This window comes from Nymphaea colorata, chromosome 11 (genome assembly GCF_008831285.2).
Source record: "Nymphaea colorata isolate Beijing-Zhang1983 chromosome 11, ASM883128v2, whole genome shotgun sequence".
NCBI classification, from domain to species: Eukaryota; Viridiplantae; Streptophyta; class Magnoliopsida; order Nymphaeales; family Nymphaeaceae; genus Nymphaea; species Nymphaea colorata.
The window spans coordinates 1,956,670-1,970,265 of record NC_045148.1 but is presented as its reverse complement, the minus strand read 5'-3'; the positions used below and the strand labels follow the sequence as shown (position 1 = coordinate 1,970,265).

At 36.9% G+C, this 13,596-nt stretch overlaps 2 protein-coding genes across 2 annotated transcripts; both read right to left on the bottom strand.

Moving 5' to 3' along the window:
- Positions 1-266: 266 nt before the first annotated feature.
- On the bottom strand, positions 267-6,245 carry LOC116263512 (protein CIA1). Its single transcript, XM_031643248.2, has 10 exons — positions 5,710-6,245; positions 3,168-3,314; positions 2,853-3,071; positions 2,662-2,726; positions 2,198-2,263; positions 2,032-2,106; positions 1,474-1,536; positions 1,102-1,171; positions 619-702; positions 267-516 (listed from the first exon to the last, which is right to left on the bottom strand). The coding sequence occupies exons 1-10, from the start codon at positions 5,923-5,925 to the stop codon at positions 445-447; spliced, it is 1,077 nt and encodes a 358-aa protein (XP_031499108.1). The 5' UTR covers positions 5,926-6,245; the 3' UTR covers positions 267-444.
- Positions 6,246-8,822: 2,577 nt separating this feature from the next.
- Positions 8,823-12,746, bottom strand: LOC116263953 (uncharacterized). Its single transcript, XM_031643793.2, has 3 exons — positions 12,538-12,746; positions 9,565-9,786; positions 8,823-9,319 (listed from the first exon to the last, which is right to left on the bottom strand). Exons 1-3 carry the CDS (start codon positions 12,670-12,672, stop codon positions 9,101-9,103), a joined length of 576 nt encoding a protein of 191 aa, XP_031499653.1. The 5' UTR covers positions 12,673-12,746; the 3' UTR covers positions 8,823-9,100.
- Between the last annotated feature and the right edge of the window lie 850 nt (positions 12,747-13,596).

Here is a 13,596-nt window from a genome sequence, read left to right as displayed (position 1 = left end):
CACACAAGACAATATATATATATATATATATATATATATATAAGTTATCTACATATATATATATATATATATATATATAAGTTATCTACCCAACCCCACACAAGACAAGAAATTGTGGCTCAGGCCCACAGCCTGCTTCGGTCTGGGTACCCGACTATCCGATGGGTATCCCGGCTTCGGTCTTGTCGGTTTAACAACCACGGGTAGGTTAGCATTTGATACAATCAGCATTTCTAAAAGTTAAACCATGAGCCACGTTTAATGGCTGATCAAAAGCATATGGTTTTCCTTGATGGAGAACGCATTAACAATAATTGCGTTCTTTTTTCCCACGTACACGCCTCGAATAAAAACGATAAAGACCTCATTTATGGTGATTTGTTCTCGCTGAAATATACATATACATAGAACCAGCAAGAAAAAAGCTCTGGAAAATGGGGAATGTCATGGCTCAGTTGTCAACTCCCAAATCTTTATTGTTCCATCGTCACTCCCGGACGCTAGAAGGTGAGACATCTGCAAATTTTTTTTCTCTTTGAGAAGCATGTAGCATTTTTTTAAATTGATAATGCAACTGGAATAAGGATAGAGGACTGAGAAAAAGGAGAATAACTGTACCTTCGGATGCCACTGAACTGAATTTATATCCATGTTATGGGCCTTCTCTTTCTTCAGTACCAACTCGTATGATGGACCATCAACCTGCAATTTGAAAATGAATAAGCTAAATTAGCCTTCCGCTCGTTTGAAGGAATGAAAAACTCAACTACGCCATGCGTGCATGTGTCTGGGTATGGAAGTTCGCTACCTTATAAACTCAACATACGGACCAAAAATTTTGAAATTATAAGGCTAAGATACAGCATATTCAAAATAATCAGTGAAAAGAAAGTTAATATAACACATGCTCTTGTACATCAGCAAGACCTCACTTTTCTCCCGAGTGCTGTAATAAAACAGAATTATCAGACTATCACTTTAAAATAGTGACGAAGGAATTATCATATTATTTAAGTACCCAGTAGAACCACAGTAAATAAATGCTGATAAACTTGAAGCAAAAATCAGTGATGACACGGTAGGAAGAAAAGCTGTCAGTACCGATGGTTCAGTGCTCTCACGGAACAGACAGATGGAATCGTCACCAGCTCCACTAGCAATTATGCCATCCCTGAAATAATTGTAAGAACATATAATCAGACTAAAAACAACTTCATAACACTTGAAATAACTAAAGAAAGAAGCACGTGAACTCCAAGGATCCTTGAGAATCCAGAATATCAACATAACTGTGCTGCCTTTATGGTATGGTAACAGCCATCAAGGACTCCAAATCTCAGACAAAATGAACATTTCCCAGTTGAACTCAAAAGAATTTTTCCACAACCTATAACGCAACCACATTAATGCCATTTGTGCCATTTCTGGACCGCAATATGCGATCATATGGACAATCCAATAGATTTCTATTACCTTGACCAATCAACTGAAAATATTGTTCGATCATGATACCCTGATAATGTGGACAGATGTCTCCTGGAGGAAAGAAAAAAAAAGGAGGTTATTCATGTGACTATTTGTGCATACACAAAAGAGAGAGAGAGAGAGAGAGAGATGTCATTGCATGTGGGAATGCGGTTGTTTTCTTCTTTGAATGAATCCAAAAATATGAAATCAAACTAATGAAAGGATGATTCGGTATCTCATTTCAAAGGAACGTTTTACAGGATTCTTGCAGAAAACCTAAAAAGGCACAACTCAAGTCCAAATCCAGGTCAAATCTCAATGCACTCAGCTGATCCATATCCTATCTACTTGAGCACTAGGAGATCAGGTTCATTTTGATTGACCAGACAGATAGACATTCATATATGCTTACTTGTAGATATTACAGATATAGGATAATGAGAAAGAATAAACCAACTGATTGCATTCATGTGTGATGGACCGTGACTGCAGCCGTGGTTGACAATATAGTGATTGAACTGAAAGATCAGAAGAGTGAGGAAAGCAATTGAGTTGGCTGATTACCATCGTATACTACTGTCAGAACTAGCATCTTTTGGATCCACACTAGTATCCCATATCTTCAATGTCAGGTCATCACTGGAAAATAAAGCATGTTTTTAGAGATTACAAATAATAAAGCACTGGCTTTTGACAAAGAGAGGAAAAAAACAACAGAATTCCAACATACCTACATGTGACCATACGGTCCCCATTGGAGTTGAAAGATGTGGCCCATACAGTAGATGAATGTCCACTAGGAAAAAAACAGAAAGTCATAATTACATACAATAATAAAATTAATCATAAAATAAGAGCGCAAAGCACTTTGGAACTGCAAGACATCACACTACACCAATAAATAGTTCAAGACAAACTAAATTGATGAAGGAAAATTCTCATTTGTCATCTGATTGTGAATGTTTTAAAATTCCATTAGCATATAACAGTCTCCAACTATCCCACTTGAGCTCTATCACCTTCACAAGGCAGATCATTCTCCATAAAGAGAGAACAAAAATATTCCTTCCACCATTTTATACTGATTCCCAACCTCAGGAGCTTCAACAGATTCAGAGAGAAAAATAAACCATTAAGGAAATGAAATATCAAACTATACCAGTACACTTTCATAAACATGAAGCTCAAAACTACCTGCTTCCATCACCCAATGTCTGTATACAATGCCAATCATCCATTTCTCCATCCTCTGCCCAAACCTAAAATTACAGGGAGAAACAATTCCCATGTCCATATTCATAATGATTAAGTATACATGATATATAAGCTAGATCAAGAAAATGTAATCACAGCGTGCAAGATCTGAAAAAATAGTTTCCATGTACCTTTATAGAATTATCATAGCTGACAGAGACCAGAACATCATATGAAGGATGCCACCTCACCATCTTCACGTCCTGTGTATGCCCTTGTAACACCGACACACACTCAAACTCATTACCAGGCTGTACTTCCCAGATCCAAACAGATTTATCACGGCCACATGTAGCAAGTAGTGAACCAGATGGACTCCATGAAACGCTCTTAACTTCATTCTCGTGTCCCTGGTAAGAGGAGATACACAAAATGTGCATGCAAAATAAGAGTACATTTTATGTAGACTTAAAAAATGAACAACAAATATAGATTTTAAGACATACCTCCAAAGAAGCAACACAATCAAAATCTCCACTAACAATTTCCCAAATTGCTGTTGTGGCATCAAAACTAGCTGTAGCCAGCAGCCTTCCAGATGGTGACCATGCACAGGACCGAATAGTTCGAGTATGATTTTCATCCAGCACACCCTAGCAATAGATGACAGAAGACAAAAGTCAGCAAGCATCCTATCGGCTGAAACTCACCGAGTCACCATAGAAAATAGACTAGCAACCTTTTGACAGAACTACATAGATAGACATAAACTAATGAATGCATGACCAACAAGTAGCAAGATTGCGTACTTTTTAGTTCACCACACTACACTTTAAGCACAAAAGAGGTCTAAAACTTGAACATCTGAAAAGGTCAATAGCATAATAATGGGAAATAGTAACAAGAGTGTATAAATGCCTTTCTGTTGATTAAACAGTAATCTGTAGCATGCTGATATGCATGAGACAATGTGTGCCATGCACCAAGAAGCTACTTCTGTGAAGCCCTTGTACAAGCTTCTCCACACTGTACCACATGAACTAAATTCTGATGATAAAGCTGCAATAGACTGCATGGCACATCAAGTTACATAATCGAACATGCAATCACAGATGAGTGAAGATGGAGATACAAGACTTTGAAAGGCAATTATAGGAATACCCAAGGCATGACTGATGAATGTGGGGTTCTTCACTTGCAAGAAGAATATCCCTTATCAACATCTCTCCTTCAAAAATGGAGGAGTTGTGCACAGACCTCCCCTTTCTGTCTGAAGAGGTGGTGAAATGTCCTTGTACCAGCTTTTTTTTCTTATGTGGTTAAGTTCTCCTAGGTAAGGTCACGTTGGATAAATTTTTCCAGGCCATTAAATGCGCCTCAGAAAAGTTCCTCAATTAGGAACTCTGACATCTTTACTAAGTTCTCATGCAGTCAAACACATTCTTTATTTTGAATATCTTGATACAATCATGAAATTCATAAAAGTGTCCAGGAAATACCAATGCAAAATCTAACCGCAATCACAGATATGTATAACAATTATCACAGAACACATTGAGTTTTTTAAATACAAGATTATGCTCCATATTCTTTATCTTAGGAGCATATTTCTTTCACTTTCTGTAACCCACTCTTCTGTTTCTAGTGGTCAGTTTGAACAGATCAATGCTAGCTATTTTTATTTGAAGAGGGCTATATATTCTTTTTCAAGATTTCTCTAAGAATATGCAAACTTGTGCATCGAGTGGCTTCTTGAACCATCTTAGAAAATAAACGTCATGCACAGCCACATCAATCCAGGACCACATAAGGTACAAAACAATGCTCTAATCTGAAGATGCAGATTAAATATCTTAAGCAAAAACATCTGTTCCAACAACACAATTTCAAAATGTACACCAAAGAATTCCCCTTCAGATTCAAAATAGGTGCTGATAGACAAGAAATCACTTTCTTATTCTGATCATCACACGAACTATGAATAGACACTTATACTATGGTTATCATATCCTATACAGGTTCATCCGCTAGCCAATTTAAGTATGGTCACAACCAAGATCGTTTTAGGTAAACCTTTTAGGTGAACCTTGTTCAATGGAGGTAGTCCACCTTGAATTAATAATACATTCTTAGTTGAAAAAACCACTGGCTGTGTAAGAACCCACAATAGACATCCAAGACAAATACGCAATTTAATATAAAAGTCACTTGAGTAATCATTTGAATCACATCAAGAATTATTTCATTCTTCCTTATCTGGATAACTATTCTGTTTTCATCATTTGCTCCTGGCCTTCGCATTAAATGTGGCCTGTGTTTCCATTCCAACATGTGTTTACGAAAAAGAAAAATTGGAAGAGAGAATCCACATTTAACGCTAAGGCCAGGGGAATTTGAAGCATAACTCTGCATGACAGCCAAGGCCCACACCTGTACACAAATCCACGATTGTCTTCCAAATAGCTTAAAACTATTTGTCAGTAGCGGACGAAGGAAGGACTATCTTCATAGCTCTACACTCATATTTGAGAAGCATCTAAGGCAGATCAATAGAAGCTCATACATAGTTCTCTTTTCCTCACGGGTAGCGAAAACTCTTCGTCTCAGGTTCATGTCAAGCAACCTAGCGTTGATGGTTTGATTCGTGACAACTTAAAATGTCAGTATTGGGTGTCCTTCACTTTCAACAGTCATGGAATCCACTCCCCAACTTCTTCATAAACAAAACAGATTGTAGACGTTTACTTTAGAAAAGAATTATTTCTACGAACCTCCCAAGTCAACGCCACCATCTCCTCTTAACTTTCAGAAGAAAATGACGATCGTATCCTCCAAATGGTGCGTTTCTAACCTCTCTTACTAATCCCAAGAACACAAGGAAAGAAATAGAGCCAAATCCAAAGGAGACGCCCACAGAACAAGACTTGAATTGCTTTCGTTTTTCACGCCATTAACAGCTACTCATCATCGTCTAATCTAGCGCTCCCCGTATCAGGAGAAAAACAGTATGGATCAGAGTAGAGAGAGAGAAAGAGTTTGAAGTCTTACTCTGCACTCCCAGGAGGAAGGGTTCCTGGGGTCCTCCTGAACCCAAATCCGGACCGTCCGGTCGCCGCTGCAAGACGCAAGCATCGGCGGCAACCTTCCGGCTCCTGTCGTCGGGTTCCAGGCTAACCCCCAAACCCTATCCTGATGGCCCTCGAGCGTCTGCACCTCCCTCAACTCCGCCCTCCTCTCCACGACCAGACCGCCTTTCTGCTCCATCTCTCTCCTCCCCAGTTTCTCAAGACGGAATCTCGTAGGGGCTTCCTCCCAGACGACAAATCCAGCGCACTCCAAGCCGGAGAGCGCGGCCAGCACCGAAGAAAGTGGTATTCCGGCTTCGTGGGAGCGAAAAGAAAAAGCGAGGCGTCGTAGCTGCAAGTGGGGGCGCCGGCGTTTATAGACGTCGGAGGAAGAACACGTGGAGCTCGCTGATTGGCTTCAGAAGTGTGGAGAGCGTATCCGTAGCTTAACTTTCATAAACGGCGCCGAAAAATACGGTGAATTGCAGGTCAGATCAGAGCAGAGCTCCTTCTGCTTCGCTAAATAAGAATTCCTACCGTCTATCCGATTGTAATTAACTCCCGGTTTCCATGATCAGATCGAAACCCTAAAATTAATTATTAATTTAAGTTTCTTACACGAATAACATTTATCTAGCTAAATTGATTCCTTGGAACATCAATGAAACGTTGTTAATTCCGGCGATTCAGAAGGCAATTTCAACTAAATGATCCCGTTAATTACATGCGTAGGGTTGAATTTAAGACAAAAACTAAAAAAAATAACAAAGTCAATTGCGTGTACTAATAAAATCGTCTGCATTACCTTTAAATAAACGCTTAAACATTTCCAAGTCAACAACTAATAGAACTTTACCAAACCTTGGGTTGTCTGTGAAAAAATTACTACAAATAGTAATTATTACACAGATAAATCCCAAAGGCAATCTCGCAAAGGAGAAGAGAAAAGAACATAGTTGCTTTAAAGAATTCTGTTATCACTTATCGCATCTCATGATATTCTCACCTTGATATGGAATCTATAACAATCTAGTTGACAGACTTCGTCCCGCTTTTCACCTATGGTCCTTAAGCAACATATATGCTCAGGAAAAGGGGGATGAGCTTCGGCCTGTTCACGGTACTTTCATATTTAATGAGATTAAAAGAAAATGCAAGTGTAGTGAAGGCTGGATTTTCAGGAGAAACTTGTTTTGATATTAAAATGAGGTTTCAATATGAATTTAACACCATGAAAGATTCAAAGCGTCTTAATAAGTTGAATTAAGTGTATACCACACGACAATCACAAATAACATTTTAGAGTTTTAAACGATCATGTTTTTTTCATATATAATGCGGCAAGCTTAAAAAAATAAAAATATGATAAATTTTTAAATATTTAATAATAAAAATAAAAAATAAAATAAGTGAGAAGCTAATAACAAAAATATCAAAAGATATTTAAAAAAATATGTTTTTTTTTTAGTTTTAAACAGCAATTTAACTTATCATACTTTTTTTGTTTTTTTCAAAGGAAAAAAAAACAACGTTTTTTTTGTGACTATTGCTAGAAGTAGTGCAGCTTTTGAATTAAAAAAAAAAATGACTCGCGATTCAAGTTGGTACCGATTTTCTCAGGAGTGAATTTCGTGATATCAAGCATCCTAATAAAGCGAGCCAAATGTAAGTGCAGAGCATGGAGAAGGGAGAAGACAAATTTGTTTTAATGATAATAAAGGCGCCATTGGTATGAAGTAGTTGATACTCAGAATATAATATTTTTCAAGTTAACATTTAAAAATATTCTGGAAGCGCCACAAACATTTTAGAATGTCTCCTCCATTTGTTGCTTAGGTCACAAATGGATTAAGTATAGGCCAAATTACTCATTTATCTATGTCAACTGAGATGCTTCATAAATATATATATATATATATATATATATATATATATAATTTGAATGGTGAGTTACACAATTCAATCATGTGGACCATTTGGTCGATCATGATGGATGATTAAGAAAAAATAAGAAGAAAATGGTAATAACGTTTTCGTTATATAATATTAATTCACACATTTTTCTTTCAATTGTCAATCATGTGGATCAAATGTGAGAGAGAAAGAATAATTAATAGATTCTAAACCACTAAGTCAAGGATAAAAACCTAACCCTCAAAATTGGTTGTTGAAATACTCTTTTACACAATTCAACCATACAAATATGATTTTAATGTTTTGATGAGAAACATATATTAAGTTAATATTTTTGTAATAGAGTAATACTTTTATAGTAATAGAAAAATGAAAACTCTTATAACATCAAAAAATTTTATTAGTAGAAAAATCAATGTGCTTTACGATAACAACTTGAATTAAGACTTGTTTTGTGCTAAATTTGTGTTCATAAGTATTTTAGAATGTTCATATTTTGTTTAAAATTAATTTCAACAAGAAAATAAGAAGATTAGTTTTTATCTTTAACCTAAATGGCGTGGGATATACCAATATATATGTGTGTGTGTTTGACAACTTAAATATGTAAGAAATGTTGCTCAATGATTAAAAATTAAAATTTGTTATTGAAAAGATTATAAACCATTACTAAAAGCACTATGAAACATTACCTCGTCTTTATTGCTTTTCAGTGACAGACTTCTAGTTTTATATACATAAGAGGATTTGAGTATGCTGGGTGCCAAATGTTGCCAAATAATTAAAAATGAAAAAATTTGGGGATGAAATTAAAAGTACACGAATCATTGTGGCACAATGACCGTCGCTGATGGTTCTTAACCCATTTTTAACAACAAATATTTTAATTCTTAGCCAACATCTGGTATGTGTGTGTGCCTATATATATATATATATATATATATATATATATATATATACTCTTTTGAGAATACAAGAAGTCTGTCATTTGTCAAACCAAACCAGGAAATTGGAGAAAAAATTTGGAGCAAAATGTATATGAGATACGTCGTAAATGAATCCAAGCTGACAGAATTTGTCAATTTGTAAAACGTTTTTGTCATCAGCATCACCAATGGACAACATGAGTTCGAGCCAAAAGCTGCTAGAAACGTTTCTCACAGTTATAGATGAAGTTTCAACTGATATATTCAAGGAGACTCATTCTAGAAAACCATATACTCATTTTCTTTCAAAAATTCCACACGTTTACAAATGAGAGACTAAGGAGGAAACTAAAGCAAAAGAGGTACGACAAACTAGCACGGACGATGTACCTAATTTCTTTCTCAGACACTCTACTCTTCTATTTTCTTAAGTTTATAGCTGCCTCTTCTATCACAGGAGGAAAAAAAAAAGTAACTATTGACTGTGCACTTCGTTGTATCTCTTACAGCATAAAGCTTGGCCACAGAAAAGAATCAATTCATCCCCCACTTCCTTACAACTCTCTCTTTAGCAGAAGGCTTTGCCACAACTTGTTCACTAGCTTTTCCGTCAGACAGAGGCTTCAGTGCAGAAGCCTTACCAGCAAACACGTAGGCTGCTGATGTGAAGAAATTTCGGCTCCCCCGTAAAACGTACAGTAAAGAGTTGAAGATGATAGCGAACATCACATTGCCTTTGGAGATTATCAGATACTGAAACAAGGGGAACAAATTCATCAATTATGTAATCATGGATGACGAAAGCAACTCAACTGCCTGTTCTCAAACATCATTAGTTTATGCAACGACCCCTTCACACTGAGTTGACACTTGACTTGACAGCAAGTGGGGTTACCAAATAAGGTAATGAGATTGTCAAACTTTGAAAATGGGGAACTCCAATATCTAGAATATATAGTGTTGATCAAATAAGATCAAAAGAGAGGAATGTGTGATACCAAGAAAATGATTCCTGCAACAGTAAGGCTGGTCTGTTGTGTTTCCTTCCAGAAGCGATCACCATCTGATCCACCAAACCACCCACCACCTCCAAACCATCCACCTCTCCCTGCGTCACCTCCACCACCTGCTTCTGTCCTCTTCTGAATTTCCTTGTTCCATTTCTCAAATTCATTCTTCTTTCCACCAAGAGCATTTTCTAGTGCTTTTCTAGCTTGCTCCTTCAGCCAAGACAAAACATCCAATTCCATTTTATCAGAAGAACTTAGAACATGAAAGATAACGCCATATATGGTGCCGTATAATAGTCAGCAAGCGAAGAGAGGAAAAACAGAAAATGTGTAATCATGCTTTCCTTTTGAAATCAACTTGCATATTTTTCCTATTAAGCAGAAATGAAATAACTAAAGTTTTTAAAAGATGAAGGAACAAGCCTACAGTCGAAGGGATATACTATCCAACAAGTTCATATATTCAAGTTGACATCACTGAAAGTATAAACCCTTAAGAGGCTGAACAACATGAGAAATGCAGCATTTCTCACAAAAAGCAAGTTTCAAACTTTCACCACAAGAAAAGAAAACTACGACCAACTTGCAATTCTTCCACTGATGAAATCGTAAAAGAGCAATTCATAAACTGCATGACTCTGACACACGTACTTCATATATGAAAGAGTATGAAAATAGATGAAATGTCAATACAGTAGGAATAAAATGTAGCACTAACGTGTAAGTTTATCAGCTACTTCAAATCATTCAACTGTTAAACCTGACTTCAACTCTTTGTTTTTAGATAACTAAGCATTAAGAGGCTTGATGGGGTCTTCTGCAATAGCCGCAATTAATAGACCCTAGATCCAAAACTAAAGAAGCACAGAAACCCAATATTCTAGTGAGTGCAAAAATTTTTATGATCAGAGCCATCAGACATTTGCAGAATGCCATATATTCCAATAAGCTAGTCCAGATGAGCATAACCCAGATTAGAGCCCATAAACTAAAACTAGGTAAAGGCCTCAGGCCAGGCATTATAGGCATGTGAAGAGGAGCTTCAGAAGCACGTTATGGGGAACATTCAAACATTAACTTGCACGTGTTACTTTTTTGTTGGACAGCTTTATCACAGAAGGAGATGTGAAGGTACTAAAATATTCCTTCCATTTAGCTAATGGTTCCAGGCCACAACTTTTGTGCTCTGAGTTCCTGAGCAGACCCAAGTCTTATATAGGTAATCACCATCTGAGGTTTGAATTTTGCATGGCCACCATAACATAGTACATTTTATGCTTCAGTTTTATTTGTTTGTTTGTGATGTTGTGGCATGTCTCTCTCACTATATAAGTATCATAAGACGACTGAATGTCAAAAAAAAATGCAGGAAGAGAAAAAAAAATGGTGAATCAAGGCCATGTTAAGAGATTCAAGCTGCAAGTGAACCATCACACGTAAACTCAATAAAACCATGAATGGGCATTCACAGATAACAATTTGATGGAAGTTAATGAACATAAACATTTCTTCTCAACAGAGCATAAACAATGCATAAGCGGCATACTAAGTTATGCCATAGAAGGAAATAGTACAAAGGCAATGACCAAACACCTTGATTCTCAAGCAGTGGCACCCAACAAGGATCAAATAATTAAAACCCTTTTCTTTGTCATTTTCTTTGCTACAGATCTTGACAATGCAATTGCCCGAGTCAAGGCGAGTCATGGCCCAGTCAAGCTGAGACAACTTGAGTCACGGCAAGTCATGCTGAGTTTCGATAAAAAGCAAGCCCAGTAGGGAGGCGAGTCGAATGAGTCAACCTTGACTCGGCAGTTTTAAAACACTGATAAAATGGGCAACCCAATGCAGTTGTTACTATCGCTTTCTTTCTACATTTCTAGATTATCCAATAAAGGGAGAATAACTTGTATTTTATATTGGGAAAAGATCTGGAGAAGGTGAAAGAGTACACATAGTTCAAAGGGTAAAACCCAAGCCAATGACACGATAAGTCCAATAATTCATTGCCAAATCAATTGATATTTGTATAATTTATAGACAAAAGTTTCATGTGTCAGATCTCACCAAAAGAAAATGAACTAATTAATGAATGAAAACTCGCTTCATTAGAGAAGGGAAGAAATCATGAAGGAATTTCTAGTTAGCGTTGTTTTGGTTCAGGAAAAAACAATTGTGAGAATAAAACAAAGTACGGCCTGCAGGCAAACACAACCAACGCTGGTTTATGAGAGAAGGAATAAACCATTTTTATACGATACCAATCTGAGTGGTTGAACACTGAACCCACGTCAATCCTCCAAAAGCTTCAGAAAAAGACCACTTCAACCAAATTATTCTTTCTCCACTCTCTGAAACGGTAACGCTAGTTCTGGTATATATATCCGAAAAGACTTGCTTTCTCAAGAAACTCAATTTGTCAACAACATTAGAAGAAGGAAGAATAATTTATGTTTTTTTTTCTCCGCTTAGTAATGCTACATTTTGGCTCAAGATCCCCCTTAGGACTTCATATGACAAGCAAAGTTAGGTAGTATTCGTGGTTTTTCTGTAACGAAAAGTCCATTTTCATTCATGCATCAGTTGTCTTACTTTTACCGTTTTAATTTCCAGTTCATAGCGATTCCTTATACACTCTAAACAAGGTCACCATTCATTTTGAACTGCCATAAACCAAAGCCAGAGATCAATTAGAAGAATATTAGCCCAGGAATGAAACAAAAATCCGCAAACCCACCAACATCAAGAGTTCATCAAGTAAACTGGCCAAAACAAAAGGCTCAAGGTAGGAATTCTGCGCACCCAAAACAGGTAAGACCAACGTGCCAGAGCTATGAAGATCAACAATAGCCACCAGAATTCAACGAGGGCAGCGAGTAGAGAGAGAGAAACTGGAGAGACACAAACAATGAACCAAAGAGGGAGACGGGTAGCAGGATGGTAGCGACTCAGAGGTCATACCTGTTTGTTGGTGTTTCCACCGGAGAAGAAACAAGAGATCCTGGGTTTGCATTTGCACCTCTCCTTCAATCTAAACCAGTGGAGCTCTCTATTCGGGCACACAGTTAACGGCGAGACTAGAGAAGAAGATAGCATGTTTCCCTCCTCTCTTTCACAGAGCCTGTATTCCGAATTGGCGCGGACCCAACAAAAAGAAAGAGCCTGATTTAAGGACACAGTGTCGGACTAGGAGGTCTCCCATGTCCTAGTTTGTCCACATCGACACGCACAGCCTTTTTCCCCTAAAAAAAAGAAGACAAAAGAAAAATAGGGTAACATGATAGCCGTTAAAACTCGATATCGATGCAGTATTTGCGTTTTTTCCAAATCCTTTTTACAAAACTAAATTTATAAATTTTTATCCTTTCATTATAAAAGTACGAAAAGAGTAATCTTCTCAGATTTCAATGGATTTCGGGAGATTATTTTTTCTTTTATCATTTTAAACTTTGACAGAGTAAGCGTCTGGTATTCAATGAAATGTTAAAACTAGTTCATCATTATCGTGTTACTCTTTGAAAGTTTAAAAGGAAATTAGTTTCAAGCGAAGCATTGGATTTTACAGAAGCATGTCTATGGCGAAGAACTTACGGAAGGCTTTTTAGTAAGCCCAAGCTTCTCCTCCCCACTCAGGTCTAAAATTGGGATTACTTGTACACCGATTGGATTGATATGTGTCTCAATTTTTAAACAATAAGTCCAAACTCGACTCGGATTTAATTTAAAAAAACGATAAGCATGAATTACAGTTGAACCAGTTGCCTGTGCTGATTGGTGACGATGCAATATTTATAATCCAATTATAGGCAAAAGTGGTAGAAAAAATGTAATTTTTTAAGTATGTCCGATTTCTTCCGAAAATTTCGAAAGAAATTATGAAAAAACTATGAATGCTAGCATAGTAAGCACAAATAAACGGTAGAAAACACATCTTGTACATTCTACAGTAGAAAAGTTGCAGAAAGTGAGGACTTATAGTCGATCTTCGGTCCGAAACAGGAAATGAATCTGGGATTCTCG

Coding starts and splice junctions, on each gene's coding strand:
- LOC116263512 (XM_031643248.2), bottom strand. CDS start 5,925: ATGGAGCAGAAAGGCGGTCTGGTCGTGGAGAGGAGGGCGGAGTTGAGG. Junction 3,315..5,709: donor CTTCCTCCTGGGAGTGCAGA/GTAAGACTTCAA, acceptor ATCTATTGCTAG/GGTGTGCTGGATGAAAATCA. Junction 2,264..2,661: donor ACATTGGGTGATGGAAGCAG/GTAGTTTTGAGC, acceptor TTTTTTTCCTAG/TGGACATTCATCTACTGTAT.
- LOC116263953 (XM_031643793.2), bottom strand. CDS start 12,672: ATGCTATCTTCTTCTCTAGTCTCGCCGTTAACTGTGTGCCCGAATAGA. Junction 9,787..12,537: donor GTGGAAACACCAACAAACAG/GTATGACCTCTG, acceptor TCTTGGCTGAAG/GAGCAAGCTAGAAAAGCACT. Junction 9,320..9,564: donor TTGCAGGAATCATTTTCTTG/GTATCACACATT, acceptor CCCTTGTTTCAG/TATCTGATAATCTCCAAAGG.